Source organism: Neocloeon triangulifer, unplaced genomic scaffold (genome assembly GCF_031216515.1).
Source record: "Neocloeon triangulifer isolate White Clay Creek 2 clone unplaced genomic scaffold, ASM3121651v1 ptg000012l, whole genome shotgun sequence".
Lineage (NCBI taxonomy): Eukaryota > Metazoa > Arthropoda > Insecta > Ephemeroptera > Baetidae > Neocloeon > Neocloeon triangulifer.
In genome coordinates, this window is record NW_026775554.1 from 13,341,814 (window position 1) to 13,366,809 (window position 24,996).

The window sequence follows — 24,996 nt, forward strand, 5'->3', positions numbered from 1 at the left end:
TTTTAATTTTCAGCCATTCTGCGATAATATTTTCAAGGGAATAAAACATATTATGCATTTTAATATTATGTGCGCTGCTGTCTGTGATGTGTGAATGGCTCTCTGAGAAAAGGATTGTTTTTTTTTTGTAAGTGCTATTGCATGCAGAGGTGACTATTCATCTTTTTTTTTCATTACACGCCAAACAGAATTAATAAGCTCTTTGGCAGCTTTCTTTTTATTTGTGTCTTGCATTCAGAGAGCTTCTAAAGTAAATAATTTATACTGATTTAAATGAAAATTTATAAAATGCTCACATTCAATGTCCATGTGTTCCAGTTTTAGATAAGAGTCAATTTTCTCTATTGGCTGCGGCTAGAAAATCAGGAGAATTAACTCCTTAAAATTCTAATTCTCTCTAAGAAAATCACTTAAAATCAGATTGCCAATTTTAAATTTAATTAAATTTTGTATAATAATTGGTTCAAAAAAATCATCTCCAAATCTGTAATACATAATAACACAAGCCTTTATTCACATTGGTAAAATTGGGTTGAATGGGATAGTTTATTATCATTTTATGTTTTAAGTATTCTTTCCAATATAAATTTACGACAAATATAATAAAATAAGAATATAAATTAATGAAAAATTAAAGTATACCAGAAGTAAATAATAAATAGTCACTGTCTTTCTCACATAGAATGAATCAAATTTCAATTCTGATCAGCCAAAAATCCCATTCTTCATCACATTCATGTTGCATTGTAAAAAAAAAATGTGTAATACTTCCACAAAAGTTTCGCAAAAAAATAGGACACACGTCCCTTTCAGGTAGGTGAAAAATTGCCTTGTTAGTAAATATCTAATTTGCATACAAAGTCTGCATTCCAAATAAGGAACGTGTTTGCACGCTGAGAAACTTTGCAGTTCAAAACGCCCATGTGTGTTGTGCGAAAGAAAGAAATCACTTATTCGCTGAGAAAAAAGTGCAATAATAATTGAATGATATTATAAATTCTTTCTGCCGGCAATCAGCGTGAATGCAGCACAAAGGCGCCATTCATTATGCGAGCGGTCGTTCTCTTTCACGAACGTAACAAAGACTTCCTTATTTCCACCGCCGGTGTCTCAAATGAAATGATGCAAATCGCCCGCTTTTGTTGCCGAGTCTGTACGACTTTAAGTGAATACTTACATGAAAATAGCTCAATCGTATATTTTCATGCAGAGACTTACGCCATGAAACAAATTTAATACGATTTTGGAAAAATTTTATTGAAAAATAATACAATCCTCAAGAGGAATAAATTTTTGCTTTAAAAATTTTATTGATGGTATCTGGGGGTCTAATTCTGTAAGCTTTTTCGTTTCTATTTCCATTTCTATATTCATTTTCCATTTGCTTACCCATTCTATTTCGTCTATTTCGTCGCCTTTTCGATTACGACTTCTATTTCGCAGCCTATCCATTTCCATTTCTAATTCGTCGTCAATTTTAATAGTTGAGCCATATTTATATTTATATAGATATATAAAGATAAATAAATATATATATTTATTTATATTTAATTTAATTATTGCATATGCGCTTACAGTAAATTTCAAATGATTTTTAATATACTCAATTCAATAAAATGTATAAAAAATTATTTGAATAAGGTGTGGGCGCAAATTGTGGTACCACAGTGTGGGCGGAAATTGTGGTACCACAGTGTGGGCGGAAATTGTGGTACCACAGTGTGGGCGAAAATTGTGGTACCACAGTGTGGGCGGAATTTGTGGTACCACAGTGTGGGCGAAAATTGTGGTACCACAGTGTGGGCGGAAATTGTGGTACCACAGTGTGGGCGGAAATTGTGGTACCACAGTGTGGGCGGAAATTGTGGTACCACAGTGTGGGCGGAATTTGTGGTACCACAGTGTGGGCGGAAATTGTGGTACCACAGTGTGGGCGAAAATTGTGGTACCACAGTGTGGGCGGAATTTGTGGTACCACAGTGTGGGCGAAAATTGTGGTACCACAGTGTGGGCGGAAATTGTGGTACCACAGTGTGGGCGGAAATTGTGGTACCACAGTGTGGGCGGAAATTGTGGTACCACAGTGTGGGCGGAATTTGTGGTACCACAGTGTGGGCGAAAATTGTGGTACCACAGTGTGGGCGGAAATTGTGGTACCACAGTGTGGGCGAAAATTGTGGTACCACAGTGTGGGCGAAAATTGTGGTACCACAGTGTGGGCGGAAATTGTGGTACCACAGTGTGGGCGGAAATTGTGGTACCACAGTGTGGGCGGAAGTTGTGGTACCACAGTGTGGGCGAAAATTGTGGTACCACAGTGTGGGAAGAAGTTGTGGTACCACAGTGTGGGCGAAAATTGTGGTACCACAGTGTGGGCGGAAATTGTGGTACCACAGTGTGGGCGGAATTTGTGGTACCACAGTGTGGGCGGAAATTGTGGTACCACAGTGTGGGCGGAAATTGTGGTACCACAGTGTGGGCGGAAATTGTGGTACCACAGTGTGGGCGGAAATTGTGGTACCACAGTGTGGGCGGAAATTGTGGTACCACAGTGTGGGCGGAATTTGTGGTACCACAGTGTGGGCGGAATTTGTGGTACCACAGTGTGGGCGGAAATTGTGGTACCACAGTGTGGGCGGAAATTGTGGTACCACAGTGTGGGCGGATGTTGTGGTACCACAGTGTGGGCGGAAATTGTGGTACCACAGTGTGGGCGGAAATTGTGGTACCACAGTGTGGGCGGAAATTGTGGTACCACAGTGTGGGCGCAAATTGTGGTACCACAGTGTGGGCGCAAATTGTGGTACCAAACAGCGCACGCGATGAATTAAATAATATAAAATACATGGTTGCTAATTTGCTAAAAAAAAAATATTATAATTGTATTTGAATTCAACCAATTTTTAAGAAATTGATTTAATTAACTTCGTGAAAGGAAAAATTATCTTGATCCCCCCCTAATTATGAGCCATAAAAAGATTAGATTAAAAGGGGGTGCGAGAGACATATAAGAATTATAAATATACATTTTCATTAAAAATTAAATAATTCATATAATTTTATCTACCTGAATATTAAAAACCATTCGAAGAGCACTGTAAGCATAGGGAATAATTAAATTAAATATAAATAAATAAATTGCTCAACTATTTAAATTGACGACGAAATAGAAATGGAAATGGATAGGCTGCGAAATAGAAGTTGTAATCAAAAAAGGCGACGAAATAGAATGGGTAAGCAAATGGAAAATGAAATAGAAATGGAAATGGAACGATTCTATCTTACAGAATTAGACCCGGTGAAATATTTTGTATGAAAATGTACTTTGTATTAGTTTTTCCATTTTTATTTTTTTTTTATTTTTAAAATTTTGAATCATGCAATCATGCAATTTATGAACATATATCCAGGCATCCAGGGGGATATTGGATACTTTGAATTTTTTTATTTGGCTTATTTCTTGTTTTTTCCCTGATTAATGATGCTAACCGATGCCAACAACCTGTTCAATTTTAATTTCTTCTTGACATTACCCAATCAAGAACTACCAACCCGGGGCAATAAATAACACAAATTAATCACCATCTGCTTCGAAATCTAATCGTCAGTTAGTTTGAGTTCCGAATCAAAATACTCTTTAATCAAACGCAATATTAAGGTAATTACATCTCGCGGGCATGCATAACTTACAGGACTTTTCACATATATGCAATAAAAAGACGAGGGACTGGTTCCAGGGCAGTTATATAAAACCACTTCCTGGCAGATTTGCCGCACCAAAGCGATGCCGCCGTCATCCACAACGGCAGATCGAAATCCTATCTTTACAGCAATTCAATATGCTCTGCTGCTGGTCAGGTGCTCGTAATTGGTTAAATAATTGGCTTCCAATTCATCGCTGCAGAAAGCAGCTTAATTGCTGCGGGTGATACACGCCGTATCAAGACAAAGTGATAGAATGTGCTTTCCAAATTGAAAACACAATCGAGAGTGGAAGCCCGCGGGTGGTCGATGGATAATAATCGACCGAAAACACTGTTTCTGATCAAATTATTTTGAAATCCATTACAATCGCTGTCAATAATGAACTGAGCAAATTCAACAACAATGTTCATATGATAAAGAGCAATATTTTTTTTTCTCTTTAAAAATAATTTAATTATTCGTTCTTTTTTTCTTTTTTATTATCAAACAGGAAATTTTACTTAATATTTAATTGTTAAGTTGAAACTCTTATTAAACGTAAAGTGTGCTAGGGCTGAATTTTTATTTGGTTTCAAATGATTTTAAATTTTGTATGCGTTTTTACAAGTTTTTAAAAGCTTCTTGTGTACAAATTGTCCAAATTTTCATTAAAAATAAAATTAACTAAATCATAAATTTAATAATCTACAAATCTTTAAGTAGCAAAATATAATGTGTTATAATTTTTACAAGGCTTTTTTAAATTTAATTTTTGTTATTTGACCCTGAATGTGTAAAATTATATTAATTTTTTTGAAAATTAATTATCAAATTACGAAAAAAAGGAGAGAATTGCAAATTTCGGCTGACGATTTCTCACGCTTTTTATGGCAACGCACTTTCGCACTGCACTTGGAATAGCCAAACGTTTCCTCTTCCGCAAAGTCGGATAGTTAGTTTTTATTTCCTGCACAAGGATGTGAGTGAGAGGTAAAGATCGACTGTCCCTCATGCACTGTCAGAGAGCGCAGACGTTCACTGCTCTCAGGTTTTATCTCATTTCATATTGCGAGCAATTAACTTTAAGGAGCCTGTTGTTGTTGAATCGCCTTGGCCGCTCTTCGTGATTCGCCATGTCCTTGTTGCAGGACGATAAATAATGAACTACATCTATCACGAATTCTAACATTTACAACGTCAATTTCTAATACAGCGGTTATTGGCAGATAAAAAGTATTCATGTGCATTCAGATTTAAAAACAATTAAAGTATCTTAACTTATGGAGTACACGAAATTGTTTTTTTTTTTTTCAAATAAGATGAAAAACATTCAAGTTTAAATTCGTGAAGAACAAATTTCGATATTAACAATTATACTTGTACCCAATCAGAGAGCTCAAACAACAATCAAATCATTTTTCATTGTTGCTGATGCGCGGACCTTGTGCATAATTATTAATTATAAAATTTGTTGCTTTTCAAATGTGAAACAAGTTTTCTTTAATGGCTAAACGCGCAAATGATACAAAAAGTTGCAGAGGTTAAAAATAATTGCACTCGTCGGCGTACACAAGAATGAGAAAACGACCGAGAAGAACATATCGGAATGGAAATGTCGGCATAGAGCATAAAATTTAGTGGTTTGAGAAACTGTGCCTGCTTAGCATGAGAATGAGAGCCCGTGCGGCGGCTTTTCTTTCTTGCTTGCTTTCATTGCACAGAAGCATGGAAATAATATATTGTACGAGATTCAAGAGTTTGTGCATGTCCGTGTATGTGTGTGTGTGCACATTTATTGTCTGATTAAAATTTAGCCAGCAAAGGCCAGTAAATTCTCTCCTGGGTGCATTTTTATTGTTCTCCGCCCTCAAGTCGACTAGGTTTTATCACACGAAAACCTACCAATTAGACCTACATACACTTTGTGAAAGGTACTTCGGCAAATTATGTATTTGAAAATGTAAAAATGGAGAAAACAAACAAGTAACTTAAAAAGCAGAAGCTCCAATTGAATAAATGTGAAACAAATCTAATGATAATTTCTAATTTTAGGGCATAGAAAACTGTACAAAGCTTTGTGTGAAACCATTTTTCTGTTTCTGTTGTGAGGATTATATAAATTAACAATAGTAAAATATATTATCAATATAATGAAGTTGGAAATTTGTAAATGTCATAATGGTTTAATAGAAATCTTAAATTTTGTCACAATAAAATATTTTATTTTTAATTCAAAAAAATTTTGTATTTGTTATTTTTAACCATAAAGTTAAATTTAGTTTCTTAACCTTCTTTAAAATAATAATGACTTTTTTATTGGAAAGATTCATTTTAAAACTGTTATAGTTTTTCTAGATCTATCTGTCATATATAAATCTCTTATATTCGGAATAGAACAATACTATTAAACACGGTTATTTGTCAGCAATTATCTAAGAGGCAAATAATTTTGAAACATGTAAGTTCTCGCAAGTATTTGTAGAATTTGCAGGAAAGTAATTTACATTCAGTTAGGAAAAAAAATTAATCTTTTTTCAATATTAAAGTAAGAAAATCTCAAACCGCACTCTCAGGCGTTAGTCGAAAAAGCGCGTGTAAAAATGAAGCGCGAGTGGAAGTGCAGGAGAGGTGGATTGGATTCGAGTTTTCACTCGCGGTGTGTTCTCATTTCGACGGGAGGTGATTGGTGCCCCCTAACTTGACGACTCTTGGCTAAAACCTGGCGCTCAGTAGTGCAAGTGAAGGAGCCGACGAGTGAGTGTGTTGCGCGCCTCCGACTTGAAGGATATCTGCCTGACCGAGAGAGAAAAGAGCACAAAGCAAACTCCGCTTCGGCCGCACCAGAGACTCTTCTACCCTAAAACGCCACCCTTGACGTTGGGGTGAAGAACTCGCACAATGGTGAGGAGCAGATTTTACTTTTTTCTTTCAAAATTTTTGATTATTTTTACAAGGTCGCAGCCTTGATTAGGATTCTGCAATATATGACTAGGAATTTAATTCAGGAACTTTTTTCTGATTATACGCATTTAATTTATTTAATATTTTGCAAATCCGAATTAAAAAATATGTTGAAGAAAAATTGCCACTTGTGAAAAAAATGGGCTCATGTCGAAAACGAGTTTGTGAACTTTCTTGGCCGTCGCAAACAAAGCGGAATACATTCATACACACTTGTAGCGAGCTGGGAATGAAACAAATTATTTTCTCCACTTTTCCCTACGAAACTTGAATCAAAGTGGAGAAGGCGAGTGAGAGAGGAGAGAGCGACAACAGAGAGAAAAGTCACCTATCCGCGTGCGTAGAGCCGCCACATGCACTCATTGAAGTCAGTGGGTCATAGCAGTGGGTCACACTCGGCCCGAGATAATATCGTATCAGAAGAAAATCCACCGTCTCATCCCAATCAATTAGCTTCAAACTGCCGCACTCACTTGGAAAAATCTTCGACTCTGACAATTTTAAGTGGGCCAGTTTCGTTTTCGCAAGGCAAAGATTTATATACGCGGTGGCGGTTGAGCGATGTTAGAAAACGGCTACAGGGGTCCGCCCATGGTAGCTGGAATAATTTTATTGTTTTCTTTTTACGTTCTGCGCTTGAAACCAGAGCAAGGCCATCGTTGTCACGACAATTATGTATTAATTCGCTGCTTCTGCTATGATTTTATGTATCTCGCCTGTTTCAGCCGGCTCTCTGGTTGATAGACCAATCACAAGTCTGTTTGAGAATTTGAAATTTTTTTTAAAGCTATAAGAATTGTGTAGTTCAGTTTCTAAAAATATGCAATTTTTATCTTAAAGATTTACAGTTAATTAATCTCTGAGATCTTCAATTCCTGATTTATATGAAAAATAATTTATAGTTTAATTCGATTTTCTATTTTTTTTTTTATGTAAAACTTCAATTGATCTTGACATGAATACTCCATAAGTTGCAAATTCAAACTCATGAATAAGAAGTAACTGCCAAATTACAAATGACAGACGGCCAAATTACATACTTTGCGCTCGGTATTTACCGAGCCTATAAAATAATAAGTGCAATTTTGCCTGGGGCGAAACATTTGCCGATTTTCGAACCCCGCCCTGAATTTCATTAAATTGCATTGAACGACCCCAGCACGCTACGACTTAATTTTCAACCAATTCGCAGCCTAATCACAGGCTTCGCGTTTTCCAATCTCGCCAAAATGACTCACGTCCGCGGCTCCTCATTGGGGGCAAATAATGAGAAGAAACTTGATGGAGATCACAATACAAAATTGTCTTATTAGAGGAGGCGTGGTGCATGCGAGAGGGCAAAGACCTGGCTTTGCAGCAATAATAACTAACTCGGCGACCGGTGTGGATCGGCGAGAGAGAGAAAAAACGGCCTGGTTCTTGTCGTAATTAGCGAGAAAGTGAAAGGATTAAAATGGTTTTGTTTGCAAGCGAGCGTACTGGCCAAAGAAAACGGCTGCTTGCTTTTTGCGAACAGAAACTTACTAAAATTTTAAATATTTTTATATATTTTGAACACCTTCATCTGAAAGTTTGAGTTTTAATTTGGAGACGTCGAGCAGCGACAGCGATTAAATTTGAAAACTTGTTCCAAGTAGAAAGTCGGAGCAGTTTGTTTAATGTTGAAAACGGCGTTTGAAAACTGTATTGCTAATGGCGTGCATGTGTGTTCCACTTATTAATGTCATCACCGGCCAGGCGACGCGTCGTTGATTGTCTTTTGAAACCTCACTGAGCTCCTCTTTTAATCAAAAAACGCACTCGGAATTAGTAAAAAATGAAGCGTGCATGGAAATAATTAATTTCGCCTCAACAAACCTGAGCTGAATTTCAATCGGCGCGGCGTCTTTAGCCGATAATAATTTCCACACCGTCCTCAAATTTAAACGCGTCCTCTTCAATTGTTAGTCAAAACTTTTAAAATAAATTTAACAATTAATGGCTATAATTTTACATTTGTTTAATTAAAAATAAATTTTAAATTGAATATTGAATTTATTGTTATCTTCAGAGAGGGGAATTAAATTAGTTTTTTCATCAAGGTTAAGGCGTGCGCTCGTAAAATAAAATTTTTTTAAACTATCTCTCTTTGACCACGAGTTCATCTTGTATTTGTGCAAATAAAATCCCCGGTGGTGTCCGATACCTTTTTTGGAGCAAGCGCCAATCAAGGAAAATGCAAATCACGTCCGACTGATGTGGACTGAGCAAGCAATTGCCCACTCATTGACTGCAAACTCTTGCAAATTAAAATTCTGGCAGTGCGCCTTGGCAGAAAAACGATCCGAATCTGCGTCTTCCTGACTAACAAGCCAAGGCCTCTGCGGATGAACTGGGAAAAACAATATAATTATTGAATTCACACGGTCAACGAATTGAGGAAAGAAAGGTATTGCCTAATATTTTAGAATCGCCTGCTTTTATAGTCGGATTCACCTCACCTGTATGTAAAATTTCCACGCCCTCCGCGCTCTATTGGGTGAGCGCATCACGTGACATTCATCCCAGGTACACTTTTGAAACGAAAGCGCGCTAAAACTCAGCACGCGGGCTTATACACTGGCTCAATATAAAATATAATATATAAGCGATCAATTATTTTATTCAATTTAAGCAGCATTAAATTAAGAAGGCGATGAAATTTCCAGGTCGTTTGACTAATGGTTAAGATAGAGATTAATGATAATTTTGTCATTATTTTTTTAATAATACTGAAATTTTTGTAATAATTTGAATTATTAATTTATGAATTTTTTTATTCAACACGTAGAATTAAAAAATTTAGGCAGTATTGGAAGTGTTCTTTAGAGGCTGACAAATCAAGGAAGTGGTGAATTTTATTGGTTAATAATTAGTCTGGTGCATTCGACGGCTTCGGCGCCACTCATTACGCGGAGGTGACGCTCGTCGCGCAGAGCGCCCTAATGGCAATCGTCTGGGGCACCTCGGGCATAATTACCGGCGTTATGAATCATCCCCGCATGGAAATGCACTCACAAAGTGCTTGCACACTCATTCTGAAGAAAATTTCCAAGCATGGAAGATGGCCCGTCCACCTCCAAAGACTTTGAAGAGGTAGGTTAAATTTGATATGTGCAGTAAATTAATTTTTTTTTAATCAATGAATTAAAATTTGAAAAAAATTGCAACATATTAAAACTTTGATAAAATTAAAGCTGGTCGACGAAAATGAAGAGGATGATCGATTTGGCGACTTACCAGCTACACCATTTGCCAAAAAATACAAGGCTCTTGTGCATCATCCAGGCCCAATTGAAAAGCCATTCAAAAGACCAGCTGGAAAAAGTGTCAATCAAGAGTTACGGAGAGCAATACTCTCCGCTCATTTCACTTTAATTCGGCAACCTGGTGAAAACCGAAGCTACACCCAATTAGCAACGCAAACAGCATTATTGTTGGGGGTAAGGAAATTTTTTCTTTCCTTAATTTGGACAAAAATGATTTAAAAATCTAATAGGTTTCCGAGAGGACGGTTTTAAACGTGCTCAAAACTGGAGAAAAGATAGAAACACCGAAAAAAGGATTAAATAGGCCAGCACCAGTTACTGGAGTGGACTCCTTCACGTTAAAATGCATTCAAAACTTGATTTATGAAATGAAGAGAAAAGGTAATTATTGAAATTATTTAAAATATCATTATTTAACTTATCCTACTAATTTAGTTTTGGCTTTAATATCAGGCAATTTAAATATTGAGTTGTAAATTTATTTTAGTATTTTAGCAACAATTTTTTTTAAATTAAATAATTTATAACTTAGCACTTTCTATTTATTAGGTGAGCACACAACTATAAATACTGTCATGGATCGGTGTGTCGCAAGGAAACTGTTTGAAGGCAGTACTTCAAGCCTACGGAGATTGCTAAAAGATGAGCTAAGCTTCTCCTACCGGAAAACTGACTTCCGGGAAAAATTCAAACAGACGCCTCAAAACATAGCATGGAGAAGGTAAATATTGAATAATTAAAAAACTGGCTGAAATTTTACTCTTGTGTAAAAATTCTATTTTTTTAAGTTGTCGATCAGTATCAATCAAATTTTCAAAATTATTCTAAATTTTTTTCTCTTTTTTCTAGAACTTTTCTGAGGCGTTATTTGAAGCTAAAAAAACTGGGCTACACATTTATTTTCCTGGATGAGACCTGGATTTTTCAAAATGGGTCCAATGTGGCTTTTGGTTGGTTTGACGGAAGCTCGGAAGCAGTCGGCAGGGTGAGAGCCTCAAATGGGAAACGATTCATAATTGTGCACGCTGGAAGCGCCGACGGCTTCGTAAAAGGAGCTAGTTTGATTTTTCCATCAAAGGTTGCCCATATGGACTACCATGGAGACATGTCTGCTGACTATTTCATGAAATGGGCGATTGATCAATTAATTCCCAACCTGCCAGAAAAATGCTGTATAGTGATCGACAATGCCAGCTATCACTCAACTGTGGTGAGTTTTCTTTAAAATTGATTATTATTTAAACTGAAAAACTAACTTAAGTAATACCACACCTGAAAATAAAAATAAATATAATTCAGTAATAAGACTTAACACATGAAATAATCAAAAAAAAAATTGCAGCTTGAAAAGAGGCCTGTCAAGTCTCGGAGCAAAGCTGAACTCAAGGAATGGTTGGATGAAAATAAAATTCCTTTTGATCCAAAACTCAAGAAGAAGGAAATGTTTGAGCTTTGCTTAGAACACGTTTCAGACGAACAAAGGTATATTTTCATAAATTTTTAAATTATGAATATATTAACAATTATTTTCTCTTTTTAATTTCTAGCTATGTTTTTGACTACCTGCTGGAGAAGAATGGCCATGTTGTTCTTAGGAATGCTCCATACAACTGCATTTACAATGCAATTGAGCACATCTGGAGCACAACCAAAGGAAAATACAACAAACTCATTCTTGAGGTGAATGAAAGTCATTCGAAGGAGGTGGTGATAGCAACTTGGGAAAGAGCACTTCGTGAGATCCCTGAGGATGCCTGGAAGAACAGTGTTGCCCATTGCGAGAAGCTCATCGAGGAGCACTTCAAGCAGGAGGGCCTGACCTTGGAGTCCCCCAACAAAGTGGTTGTTGACCTGGGTGACTTCGACTCGGACGAGGAGCTGGAACCTGCCATCCAGGAGAGAAAGAAGCAGATTGCAGAAAAGGCAGCAGCGGACACTAGGAGGAAGGAATCGTTGCTGGAAAAGGTACAAACTTAAAAAAAAAACTAAAATAGATTAACTGAAAATTAATTTCAGCGACTCCATGAGTTAAATGAGCAGTTCGAGGCCAAACGGCCGAAGAAGAAGGCCACGCGAAGGAAGCTTCTAAGTGAGTCGGCTGTGCTGTGAGTGAGCGCTATGTGCTTGTAATGTAAATTAGATCTCAAATTAAAAAACTGATCTCAATAAAAATTTACTATTGGTTTAATTATTTTCAATTTTTCCTAAAATTATAAATTTATTTTTATGGTCATGTCAAAGTTCAAAGACCACACCACACAGAATTTTCATCCATCGCCTTCTTAATTTTAAAATATTAGCTGCTTGAATCGAATTTTCCGGAATTTAATAATATGAGAGTTATATTTTTTTATATGAAGGTACTGTATAGGCCCACGTGCCGAGTTTTAGCGCGCTTTCGTGAGAAAGCAGTATCAGTGTTACATATCACGTGACACGCTCGCCCAATGGAAGAGCGCGGTGGCAACTGAGAGGGCGTGGAAATTTTACATACAGGTGAGGTGAATCCGACTATATAGCAGAGCAACAGTTTTATTGGAGACGTTCCACTTTCCACTCGGGTGATAAATACAATATTGAACCGCACTCGCTATCCACACACTCTAATGACCAGCGGATTATTTCTTTCTCTAGAGAAAAGTGCGAGTGTCCTCGTCACAGAAACGCACGCAGGAGGTAAATAATTTGTAAATAAACGCCGCACTTTCACGCTCGGATCAATAATTTATTTGAAATTTATATAATTATAATATTCATAGAAAAGCTTAGCACAGCCTTATAAATAATAAATTGTGAGCTGCTGATCAAAGAAACAATTCCAAAGTTTTAATGGCAAAGTTCAAGTTCAATGAAGATTTTCCACTGGAAAAAGAAAAATTAAAATTATTTATTTATTATTTATTGCTTACAAAAATGGTGAATTTATAGCTTAATAGGAATAGCAAATGAATTGTTATACATATCTGTTGATTCGTTGATCAAATTATTCAAATTTTTATTTTTCCTTGTGAATTTAAAACTTTTTCTCTGGTTAAAATGATGTTCTTGTTACTAACTTTTTTCAAGACATTATTGCTGTTTAAATAATTTTGAAACATTTTACTTGAAGAATGCCCTCAATGGCCTATGCACTTCCAGGTCAGACAGACACGCATATTGTGCAAAGAGCGGTGCGGTCGTCGGGCGTTGAAATTTGCCGCGGGTCGAAAAATGGTATAAGAAGTGCACACATCCCGCGGCGATTCAAACGACTGCAGTTGCGTCAGTTTTTATTACACGCTCACTCGCATAATAATGGCGAGTGTGGATGAATAATGATTGCAAATGTGTTCAAATGCAAGGGCGCCTCGGGAACTCAAGCGTTTATTTACCAGTTATCAGACCAGAGAAAAGAAGAGAGGCAGAGATGATGGCTCCATTGACGTGCCTCTTGGGCGAATGCACCTTTCGCGAGATGTCAACAAACTCTATTTACATTTTCTTTTATTATTTACATCCTTCAAACAAACTTTTTGCAAATTTGTGCATTACATAATAAAATAAAATTTGTAATATTATTTTCTTATTTCTATTCAAATAAAAAATAAATGTAATTTCCTTTATTTTACAATTAATTAACAAAATATTGTTTTATATCTTGTAGGTAACAGAACAATATTTCTTATTTTGCAGTTTTTAATTATATTTTAAATTAAATGTTTCTGATTGGTAATAAATAAATATAAGATTACCCTTGAACCATATTATTGAAATTATTGCATTCATGAATAAATCTTTTGATTGAGTATCTGGTGAATTTTTATAATTTTTGTGTTCAGCATTTGTAAGGTCACATCAAATGAAATTTAAAGCTATTAAATTAATTTACTGATATTTTTTCACTTTAAAATCCAATAATTGTTTATAATACATAATAATAATGGTTTTCTCCAGCCACGTTTTTCTCTCCACCACAATGCAACTGCACTTATAATTTTTTCATTGTCAAAGGCGGTCGCTTCTTGATGGCCTTGCCACCTGGATGCATTTCCATCAATGTTGACTTGAGATGGGTGTATGGGTTACTGGGTTACGCCTGCCAACGCCTCGCCCGCAATTAACTAATTGTTGTCGCGGAAAATCTCGGGGAGAAAATAAGTTTTGGTATCAAAATTCAATATCTGCTGCTGCGGTCGCAAAAGTTCATCACACTCTTCAAGGAGTTGTAAAAATTGTCGTGATTGACGTCGCGCATTTCACTCGGGATTTTTACTCATTTAAAAAATGCAAAACGCCTCCAATCAGGAAGTTGTGCGTCGACTTTTATTGCATATATAATTAATAGTGGCAGTAGCGGCGGCCGCGCTTGATCTTGCTTAGAGAGGCGTGCAATTTTTTTCCAATTTAATTTTTTTACGCTTGCGAGTAATAATTTCCTCTCGCCGTAAAACTTATCAGCTTTCCAAAGCACTCTCTGCGGTTTGAGGCGGCGCGTTTTTCGCTCAATTTTGATTCAAGAGTACCGCTCGATTTATCAATCAAGGTGCATTAGATTAGAAAGTTCCTGCTCTTGAACGTTTGCACCGAGTTACACTGATTTCACGCCTAAATGCATATTTTTTTTCTATTTGTAAGCTGAAGAAGGATTCGCGAGTTATAAATTTTAGAGATTTGCGGAAGTTTGGAAATTTCACACATTCTCCAGCGTGTTCGAAGTGATGCAAATTGGTTTTACAGCTACGATTGATAGGTAGAAAATGAAACTAGAAAATAAGTTTTATGGGAGTTCAAGTAATAAAATTTGCGGCTGAACAGATAGTTCTTTCAACCAAATTGAACAAACGCAGAGGATATTTTTGCATATTAAAGGAAGAATAATTAATAATTTGAAATCAAAATAATAAATTGGTTTGATCTAATGACTGCTTTTGAAATGAAAAGTGTTTTATCATTTCAAATAAATATTTTTATGATATTAAACATATTATAATTTTTTTATCATTTTATATTATTAAATAATTGTGATTGTACAATTTTGTAATTAAATCCTTTTGCTATATTATTAAATATTTTACTAACTTTATGTTAATAAATTATATATACCATACCACGTTCATTCCTTCTAGGGTATATTTCTAAATTAAAATTGTTGGTTTTTGGCCTTGGTTTCATATATATATGGAGTTATTTATAAAACGAATATCATTTATTTGTCTAGGCTGAATAATTTATTTATTAATATAAAAAGCGTCAATGAATGAAATTTTCCAGCCCAAATTAAAATTTTACCATTAATTGCATCATCTTCCTGTATAAAAATGTAAAACTTGAAAGGAAAAGTCAGAGATGACAAAACAAATAAAAAATAATTTGGAATTCGCATTGAGCAAAGGCTGACTAATAATAAAACGAGATCCCGTTCTCGTTTCCAATTGAAAATTGCAAGGTCATCAGCGGCGGGCACCACGCCCTGAGCTGAAACCTTCCTACTGCTCTCGCGCCCCGGCTGCTGCGAGAGAGACGTCCAAGGTCCATCGTCCCCTACACAAGCGCCCCACCCAACGCCCGCCCGCCGCCGGACTCTCGGCGTGTGTGCAATTTTGTTCGAGAAGAAAACGAGAAATTACTGTCGAACGACGTTCGATAATTCAACGGAGCAGAACGTGAAGCCCGTGACGTTGTTGTGGAATTTTTTACACTCGAAAGAAAGAGAATAATGATTGATTCCGAGAGATTCAAGTTGCGTTACGGAGTGGAAAAGCTTTGCGGGGATTAATTATGAAATTTACTCAGGCTTTCGATATTACAAAGAGGATTAAAAACAGCGTTTCATGCTCTATTAAAATCTTCATTAGAGGCTGATTGAGAAAATCTAAATTTCCCCCCAAAATGACCAAATTCAAAGGATATAAAAATGAAATATTTCTGAAATAATTTAAATACACATTTCTACAATTTTTTCATTATGTTTATAATTTTTATTAGAAATTAACGATTGAAATTGTCTGAAAAACTAAATAGTATTTAATACTATAAATTTATTATTTGTTCATATATAACTTTCTTAATTTTTTATTTTTAAAGTTTTGCAAAACCTCAAACCAGCTGTATAGGATTTTTTTTGCAAGGTGCCCCTGAGTTTGGCGATTCATTTTGAGCTCTGCTTCTTTCGCATCCTCCCGACAGGACCACATTTATGGCCAACCTTGACTTCTGCCACTTGGAGAGGGCGACCCTTTCACATTTCCGTGCTGCCTCTCATTATAAATCAATCTCTCCCGCGGCGAATCCGCCAGTAACCAGGAAATATAAAAAATAACACACATAGGCGGACGAAGCAAAAGAAAAGGATCAGATAAAGCAAAACTGAGGCTTTCATTATTCGCGCAACAATCTTAGCGGCGTGCAACTTTTTGTTCAGACGCTAATTGATTTACGGGTCGTATCTTGTGACAGTTGGGTGGTTTGCAACGGCATTAAGTGCATGAGTTTGTTGCGTGCACCAAGTGTGAAAAGGGATTTTTAATTGTTTTAATCGTTTTAATGCTTTAGTGATTGAAAAAAACTGCTGAAAAGTAGTAATTTAAAAAAAAAGTCATAATATAAAATTAATTTTACAAGATGGAATTTTTTAAGCTTTCATTATCTATAGACAATATTTTTTTGTTCTTAAACATATTTTACATTAATTATTTTAATTTTTATAGCCTGTGAAATTCGTGACTTTGCGATTGAAATTTCTTGTTTTACTTTATATCTTCTGCACCAAATTATGTTCACTTATTCCTATTCTGTTCCTGTTCTTTCAAAGATACACACAAATTTCTTTCTTTATTTAAAATTCTGCCCAATCATAATAAACTTTTTTGATTATTTAATTGCCGATTTCAAAACAAACGTTGAAAATTAAAAATAAGAAGCAAGCTGGAGGTCACGATTTACTTTTTTTCTGGTGAGAAATTTGCGTAAGAACGGTTTTCTTTCGTTAAATTTGAATATATTCATATTTATTCAGACTGCTCTCCTCGAGACTCTAATTGTGCTAATTAATCGTGAAACAACTCTCGGCGCGCGTATTGTGAAACTTGCGTAAACATTTTTGACGTTTTCAGAATGAAAAGTGTGGACTGTTTGCACTCTCGCATTATCAAGGCAAGAGCATATATGAACGAGGTAGCGAGAAAATTATTGTAATTTTTTTATGACAAGGTCGCAGATTTAGCTGCAGGAACGGAGAGAAAATTACTCTCACAAACGAAATAAACAAACAATCGTCGCTGCATATGGATTTCTGCACAAACATGCTGACGACCAGAGAGATTTCCTGTGTGCTTAGAAATTTTTACTTGTTGCAAAAATTTAGCAGTCGTGTTAGGGACTATTAGGTCGCAGGAATTAAAAAGAATTACGAATGGCCCTCAAAACACTTCCACGACAATTTAATTTAATTATAGTGAGAATCGTTGTCGTGACAGAGAGTAATGAAAAATTTTACAAGACTCCTCCGCCAAAAAAGACAGAGTTCTGACTTTTGAAGGAAATAGTAAAATTATATTATCTAATTATCATCTAGCCAAAAACTGTGTCACTGCCAAGGAAATATTTTTCTATCTGATTTTCCACCAGAGTGTAAAATGATTCAAAAGAATTTGATGCTTCACAAAATGTGATGTAAAAACGGTCATTACTTTGTGGAGACGTGCCCAGTGGAGCGCGAGATTGTGCCAAATGAGCTCATTCGCTTCTGCCAAATTATTCAGGCTACGTGAACGATTTGCTAGCTCTAATGAATAACAATTGAAATCGGAGCAATTTTTGCAGAGTAGAATCACGCGTGTGCCACGTGATGGAGTCTATTTGTTTGTTTACGAAGGCGATAAATTTTCCTGAATAGATTCGACCTACTTGTCGCCGTTTGCATTCAAAGCCATTTTTTACATTTTGAACCGCTCAAATGTGAAAGGATCAAAGAATCGCTTTTGCAGCTTGAGCTTCGGATCAAGAGCAAAAATGACACGGCGAGAGAAGATTGAAATCTCTGCTCGTAATTAGGCATAATTAGACACACGAAGACGGTGATCTCATCTATCTATAAAACGAAAGTTTTCCAGTGCGTGGATTGTAATTTGAAATAAAAGGAGAGCGTCTCATTAGAGACTGTCAAAATTTACTTAAGTAAAAAACATAATTTGCTGAATCTTGAAATAATTTGTTATCCAAAAAATATGTTTATTTTTATGATTATTAATTATTTTTAAAAATAATTTATATTATGAGATTTCTGCCCATTTTTGAAACATTTACATTTTGTTTTGAAGGTTTTATCGAACTTGCAATTTGGTCAAAACAAAATATGATTAATTTTGTTTTGTGCAAAATTATAAAAAGGGAGTGTATTAATATGCAACGTTTACAATAGAGGCTGTGATGCAGTGTGCTCCACTTCAAAAGTATAAGAAAAAATCTCTCAAGCCAGAAAATGGAAACAATGCCTTGACCCCTTACATCTTTGTATTCAAATAAGGCATTTGCGGAGTTACTTAATTCCAGCTCATGAAGCAGCGACGAGTAGCAACTATTGCACCACGGACAGCTTTTCCCTGCATTCTCACACACTGCAAACTCACCTTTTTACGAGAGAGCTGAAGACAAAAAACTTGCAAAGGTTCAAACTCATAAATAATACTTGCTCTAGCATGAAAGTACGTGCGCAATTACTGGATAAAAATTGCAATAACTCAAAATAATGAGCTGAATTTTGCGACCCGTCTTGTTTAAAATAAAACGTCTCGCAGTTGAAACAATGGAATCGTAAAAAGAAAACCGCGGGTTAATCTCACATAGTAAAGATTCTGCAATCGTACAAATCTGATGCATATTTATAAAATAACTGTCTGAGGAGGATTGAACCCTGTAATTAGCACCAAAGATGAGAGCGAGAAAATAATAATTTTCTTTTAACTAAAATTCATTCAATTCCACGGAACATCTGCTAAATACTTTTCCCAAGCGCTTATCTCCAAAATTATACTCGCAGGCGCCTTTGAAATGAGTTTGTTTCCCAGCGAGACCTCATTGACCCCTTAGCTTCTGTCTGACCTCAAACACCTTAGCATAAACCGTTGAAATTAACTACTATTCATTTATAAATTTAATTTTTCTCTCCAATTTTTTAGTTCCTTTTTAGTATTTTTTAGATATGAAATTATGAATACAAAAGGAATTAAAATTTAAAACATCTTGATGTTAATATTTTATGGTATTTTTTTTTACATTAAAAAAATTTTGCGTGAGATGTCAGATGTTATTAACAATTTTAATTGCAGTTTTCTTATCTTTTTCTCAATTTTTGCTTACGTGACGTCAGTGCGCACGTGGACGCAATCAAAACTGTGTGGCCGGGCAGAGAAAATTTTGCAGCCGAGATTGATCTGGCGAGCGAGAGACAAATAATGCTGCAGCGCTACGAAAATGCGTGGCCGCCGCGACTTTTGCTCTGATATCACTTTCACTGCTGCGGCCATTCAAATCCCCGCCTTTCTCTATCAAATCGTGCAAAAAATAACACACCGATTGACACTCACGAAAAGTTTTATAATTTCGGGTCCAATTTGGGCCACGAAAGTTAAGTCAGGCCAAATCGGGCACACAGGTGTCTGTCTTTTGTGTGGAGGCCGACAAAGAAGAAGTAGCAGCGACACCTGTCCAAATTCGCTCTCCCTTTCTCATTGTTGTGCATAATGAAATATGGGCCTGGCGCATTCACGTCTGAATTGTCAGACTGATCGTCGCCGATCGACGCCTTGCTGAATAATTTCCGTTCCCCTTTCGAGCTACTTCACAAGGATTTCCTCCTTGACCGAAGCTCAGACGGACAGCGAAACACATCCTGGTTAGGAGGAAAATTTTGTTCAATAATTTAAATCATATATTTTATTTTAATTGGAGGATGAAGAATAAATAAAAATAAAACTGGAGGGCCAAAGACTCTTTTCCTTTCTCTCATCAGCTATTAATTGCTTGAATTTTCGACGACTGTAATTTTTAAGGCACAATTTTAATCTCAACTTGAAATAATAAATTTATCTGCTAAAAATACATAATCCTTTTTATTTTTATTTTCGCATAAATAACGTAAATTAAAGTTATCATTAAAACTTATCAATAGCCTTTAGAAATAAACAGGATCACTTATTTAGATTAAAATATTCAATTATTATGTAATATCCTGCTGTTCAAGGACATTATTGGCATGTATTTAAAATTAGCTTTCGGCGAAAATATTTGAAAGGTGTATACTTTTGGCAGGGTCAACCGATCTTAACCATATTCTAGGACCTTAAAGATCATGCCAGGAGGTTTTCAAAAATATATAGTTTTACCCCGTTATCTCGAAATTTATGGGTTTTACGGGACATTCAAATTTGGATTTTGGAAATTTTCAATCAACTGTATCTTGGCTTCCCGTGGTTGTAGAACAAAATTCTGGATATGGTTGAATTCGTCTTGTTGCCCTCTACAACTTTGCTGCTGATTGCAAAATCGTAGGTCAAAGTGCAAGGTCACTTCCGGTGACCTCGTGACCTTTGACCTCAAAATTGAAGTTTATCCCCCAATTTTATTTTTATTCTGAAATAGCCATTTTGTAGAGCGTAAAATTTTACGCTATATAGGAAAATAAACCAGATGGCGTTTTTTGATATTAAATTAATAAAAAAATAAAAAGATTAAAAAACGTGGTTTTCCGAGCAAATTTCCTGGTAAAATGTCTTTGAGCCTCTGTAACTTTGTCCCTGAGCAAGATGGCCCAAAGTACCTAATGACAAAAAGTAATTGTCTTGACACGGTCTATCCAGAAATGTATTACACATTGTGACCAGGTCACAAAAGGTCATTGACCCCGGTGACCTTTGACCTTACCATATTTTTTCCATCTTGTGCGACACATGGTTCGAAAGAAGACATTGAGGCGGTCATTTTCGTACCCGGAATTTTGCTGTAGCTCCAACAAAACTTGAGTTATTGACGTTTTTAGTTATTTCATCTTACAATTTTTACAATTTTAATAACTAAAAACGTCAATAACTCAAGTTTTGTTGGAGCTACAGCAAAATTCCGGGTACGAAAATGACCGCCTCAATGTCTTCTTTCGAACCATGTGTCGCACAAGATGGAAAAAATATGGTAAGGTCAAAGGTCACCGGGGTCAATGACCTTTTGTGACCTGGTCACAATGTGTAATACATTTCTGGATAGACCGTGTCAAGACAATTACTTTTTGTCATTAGGTACTTTGGGCCATCTTGCTCAGGGACAAAGTTACAGAGGCTCAAAGACATTTTACCAGGAAATTTGCTCGGAAAACCACGTTTTTTAATCTTTTTATTTTTTTATTAATTTAATATCAAAAAACGCCATCTGGTTTATTTTCCTATATAGCGTAAAATTTTACGCTCTACAAAATGGCTATTTCAGAATAAAAATAAAATTGGGGGATAAACTTCAATTTTGAGGTCAAAGGTCACGAGGTCACCGGAAGTGACCTTGCACTTTGACCTACGATTTTGCAATCAGCAGCAAAGTTGTAGAGGGCAACAAGACGAATTCAACCATATCCAGAATTTTGTTCTACAACCACGGGAAGCCAAGATACAGTTGATTGAAAATTTCCAAAATCCAAATTTGAATGTCCCGTAAAACCCATAAATTTCGAGATAACGGGGTAAAACTATATATTTTTGAAAACCTCCTGGCATGATCTTTAAGGTCCTAGAATATGGTTAAGATCGGTTGACCCTGCCAAAAGTATACACCTTTCAAATATTTTCGCCGCTTTCTACTGTCTGTTTAATTTTCCATCTTTTGAGCAAAATGATACAGGAGTAATGAAAAAAACCCGTTCAATTACTTTTAACGGAGACCTCCGTGAAAATTCGAGACCATTCTGCGAAGGACCGTCTACTGAAACCTAACAAAGCCTCTCCCACTTTCTCTGCGCGACGACGCGGCATCGAAACATTATTAAAGAAAAAAATCGCCGTTGATTCGAGAGGCCCCGACCTTGACTGGAGCAAATGAGCCAGTGACCACTTTTGCCGAATGACACCGCTGCTCAACACCTAGGAAGTAAATCTTGCTCTTATGCAGTGTGGTCGGAACTCAGGGTCGGTCGGGGTGGCTGCAAAATATAAAAGCACACGCCTTCAATTATTGCGTAATTAATTCCGGAAGTAGCATTTTTCAATTTGAGCACACGACCAGCAGCGATCTGTATTTTTCTTTTTTTTATTGAATGGGCACACACGCGTGGAACTTTCTATTTCCTGGTGATGGACAAACCTGTGAGTTTGTTATTTTTAAAGAGTTTTATTGGACTGTGTAATCACGTTTTTTTCTCTCTCTCTCTCAATTGGTGAATGAGAAAGAAGGAACCGCTTTGCGTGTCAAACGTTTTAAAAGCGGTCTTACATTTAAAACACTTTGAAGTAGTTCCGCTGCCTATTAGCCAGCAGTGTGTAACGATGATTATGAATTTATGGGGACCTCACGCGTCACGCGGCTGTATATTGTAAAAATTTCTCCTAGCCTTAAATTTGCACAAGGTGAGCTGAAGGAACTTGTTTAAAGTGTATTAAATATGCCATTATAAATTTAAAACTTTTTTTCTCTAAACCTCTTTAAAATGAAAAGCTGTAGAATTATAAATTTGTAGATTCTTCGACAGCTTCTGGTTTTTCTCTTCCTTTATAAAACTGCCGCGATTGTCAGAAGGTGGAAATTAGAAAGTACGATTCGCATTGAAAGAATAATTTTTTTATGTGCTTTTTTATTACATTAATGTAAGGATAGAATAAGAAGGAACTGGCCAATGATTGTCTGATGACACGGTTTGATCCGGGAGAGTATAATTTATAATAACAGCAAACTGCACCTGAATGCAAATAAAACGAATGCACCGGTCTTTATTTACATGGAAAATTAATCAGAGCGAGAAGCAGTTTAATGAATCGAGTGCGCCGCATTCTTGTTTGCTCTTTTATTAATTTCGATCCGTTTCTATGTTGTGAGTCAGCCCGCCGCAATTAAAATGCGTGTTCTTGAAATGAATCGAAAGGAGGGCTTTCGATATGGAAATTCTCTCTATTCCAATCGCTCAAATTTAGCTTTTCGAAAGCGTTTAATTTCTCCTTTTTGTGTTCTCAACTTGATTTATGATGACAGTCCAGTTTAAATGTAATAATTTGGTTGAGTATGGAGCAGTTTTTCTAATTTTATTAAAGAACAACTTGAATTTTATATATCTTTTTTTGCCAATACATTTCGACTGATTCAGGCTTATTGAGGTTAATATTGTTAAATTTGGGCAACATTTGAGCAATTCTCATTAATTACAATACAAGTGTTTTTTTTTGTTTTTTTCAAGAAATTTATTCCCCTCCGTTTACAGCCAAGAAATTATTCCTTAATCAAGGCCCTTTAATAAAAATTAGAAATTAACATGCAAGCGCAACGCAGACACATGAAACGGCGCTTTTTGCAAGTGCACATTAAGCAGTTTGGTTAAGCAACTTTCACTCTTAAACAGCAAAGAAATTATTATTGTCAACCGGCAGAGGCAAAACAAAAAACGCGCCAAAAGTTGCTGCGGGTCATAAATAATTTCGGCTGAGGAATAAAATAAAAAACGGCAAATTTTCGCAACGTTCGCAAGGATAAGAGTTTTGAAAATTCTTCCTCTCCATATGACAGCCTTTCACCCACGTAGAGGAAATTCCGTGTCAAAGAATAACTCCACTTTGTGTGCTTCGAATTATTCATTCTGTCTCGCTCCTTAGACGGTTGCTATTAACATGCCAGACTTGTCAGCCTATTGTTTCAAAGATCGGAAGTCGAAATGGAGCACCAAAGACTTTCTTCTGCTCAAAGGCACACCCTATTCAAGCTCCTTTGAGTTTGAATTAATTTCTTGCTGAAGTTTGATGTGCTCATTTTGTTCTACTGAATAAAAGTTAGAACCGAATAGAACAATAGCACAAAAGCAGACTAGGAAATGATAAAATCGCATAAATTGACAGATAGGAAAGGAATTCGAGATTAGCCTTTAGAAGGTTATCTGACAGGAAGTGCCTTTTGTTGTTTGCACTCAAAGATAAAAACAGGTGAATTTATTTCGTGTTGCTTCTAATCACGTCTTAATCAGCTTTAGGAGGAAAACAATATAGTGAGTCAAGTTCTGTGCGATTGGCCCAGAATCCACGCACCACTACCATCGCTTTTGTCATGATTCACTTTGATGATTCCGTGAAACGAATAGGCCCGATTTTCTGCTGATGTATTGGGAAATTATTTTTACACGACTAATTTGCCGAATGTTGAAATATTATGATGAGAGCCTAATAATGAAAAATAATGAGGCATGGGGAAAATATCATTAAGTCACACAAATAAGTAAATAAAGGGTTGCTCAAGGATTTCATAGAATGTGTTTTGTTTTGTTCATTTGAAAAAATATTTAGTGAAATTTTTCAGTAATTAAATAATATCATTTCTTTCAAATGTAATATAAATAGCGGACAGCGGTTATTAAAAATTAAATGATCGTGCATATTGTAAGAAAAAATGTAAGAGCGAAATTGCCTGCGTTATTATGTAACCAAAAAAGTAGCCAGTGCGGCTTTTCTTCTTTTTTGTGCGTTGCGTCACATCTTCATCCATCAAACCAGCTTTGCGGGCCATCACGTTTCATATGTACATACTTTAAGGCTAATCTGTTTGAAATTCTTGGCTAATTTCGTATTCTTTTTTGTCACTGTTTCAGGCGTCCTCACGTCTAAGTCTCGTCCTATTGGCTGCACTAATCGCCCTCGCCGTGGCCGCTTCAGAAGGTGAGAGTTTTTAAATCAATTTTTGAATTTTTTTTACCCCGCAATCCTTTCACATGTCCTTTCATTAAAGACAGAAAAATTATTCTAAATTGTCCATTTTTAACCGAATGCAGTCTTGTCCAGGCCAGCTGACCGATGACATTTTCTGATCCACCAATTTGCTTTCTTATTTTAAGCACTCACACTTTCCAACACCGACA

At 36.0% G+C, this 24,996-nt stretch overlaps 2 protein-coding genes across 2 annotated transcripts in view; both read left to right on the plus strand.

Moving 5' to 3' along the window:
* The first annotated feature begins 6,409 nt into the window (after positions 1-6,409).
* The window catches only part of LOC132198105 (probable chitinase 10), a 28,535-nt gene continuing 9,948 nt past the window's right edge, over positions 6,410-24,996 (plus strand). Inside the window, exons 1-2 of the mRNA XM_059621892.1 lie at positions 6,410-6,585; positions 24,730-24,796. Of these exons, the coding sequence (XP_059477875.1) occupies positions 6,583-6,585; positions 24,730-24,796 (70 nt within the window). The 5' untranslated portion in view covers positions 6,410-6,582. The remainder of the gene's footprint in view (positions 6,586-24,729; positions 24,797-24,996) is intronic.
* On the plus strand, positions 9,540-12,076 carry LOC132197758 (uncharacterized). The gene is made up of 8 exons (XM_059621284.1): positions 9,540-9,759; positions 9,861-10,106; positions 10,163-10,313; positions 10,482-10,653; positions 10,782-11,142; positions 11,275-11,414; positions 11,480-11,897; positions 11,949-12,076. Exons 1-8 carry the CDS (start codon positions 9,721-9,723, stop codon positions 12,039-12,041), a joined length of 1,620 nt encoding a protein of 539 aa, XP_059477267.1. The 5' UTR covers positions 9,540-9,720; the 3' UTR covers positions 12,042-12,076.

What these genes read in the sequence shown, in the direction of transcription:
- LOC132197758 (XM_059621284.1), top strand. Translation starts at nt 9,721, where the DNA reads ATGGAAGATGGCCCGTCCACCTCCAAAGACTTTGAAGAG. An exon ending in CCTCCAAAGACTTTGAAGAG is followed by an intron (nt 9,760 to 9,860) that starts GTAGGTTAAATT and finishes ATAAAATTAAAG; the next exon opens with CTGGTCGACGAAAATGAAGA. An exon ending in AAACAGCATTATTGTTGGGG is followed by an intron (nt 10,107 to 10,162) that starts GTAAGGAAATTT and finishes AAAATCTAATAG; the next exon opens with GTTTCCGAGAGGACGGTTTT.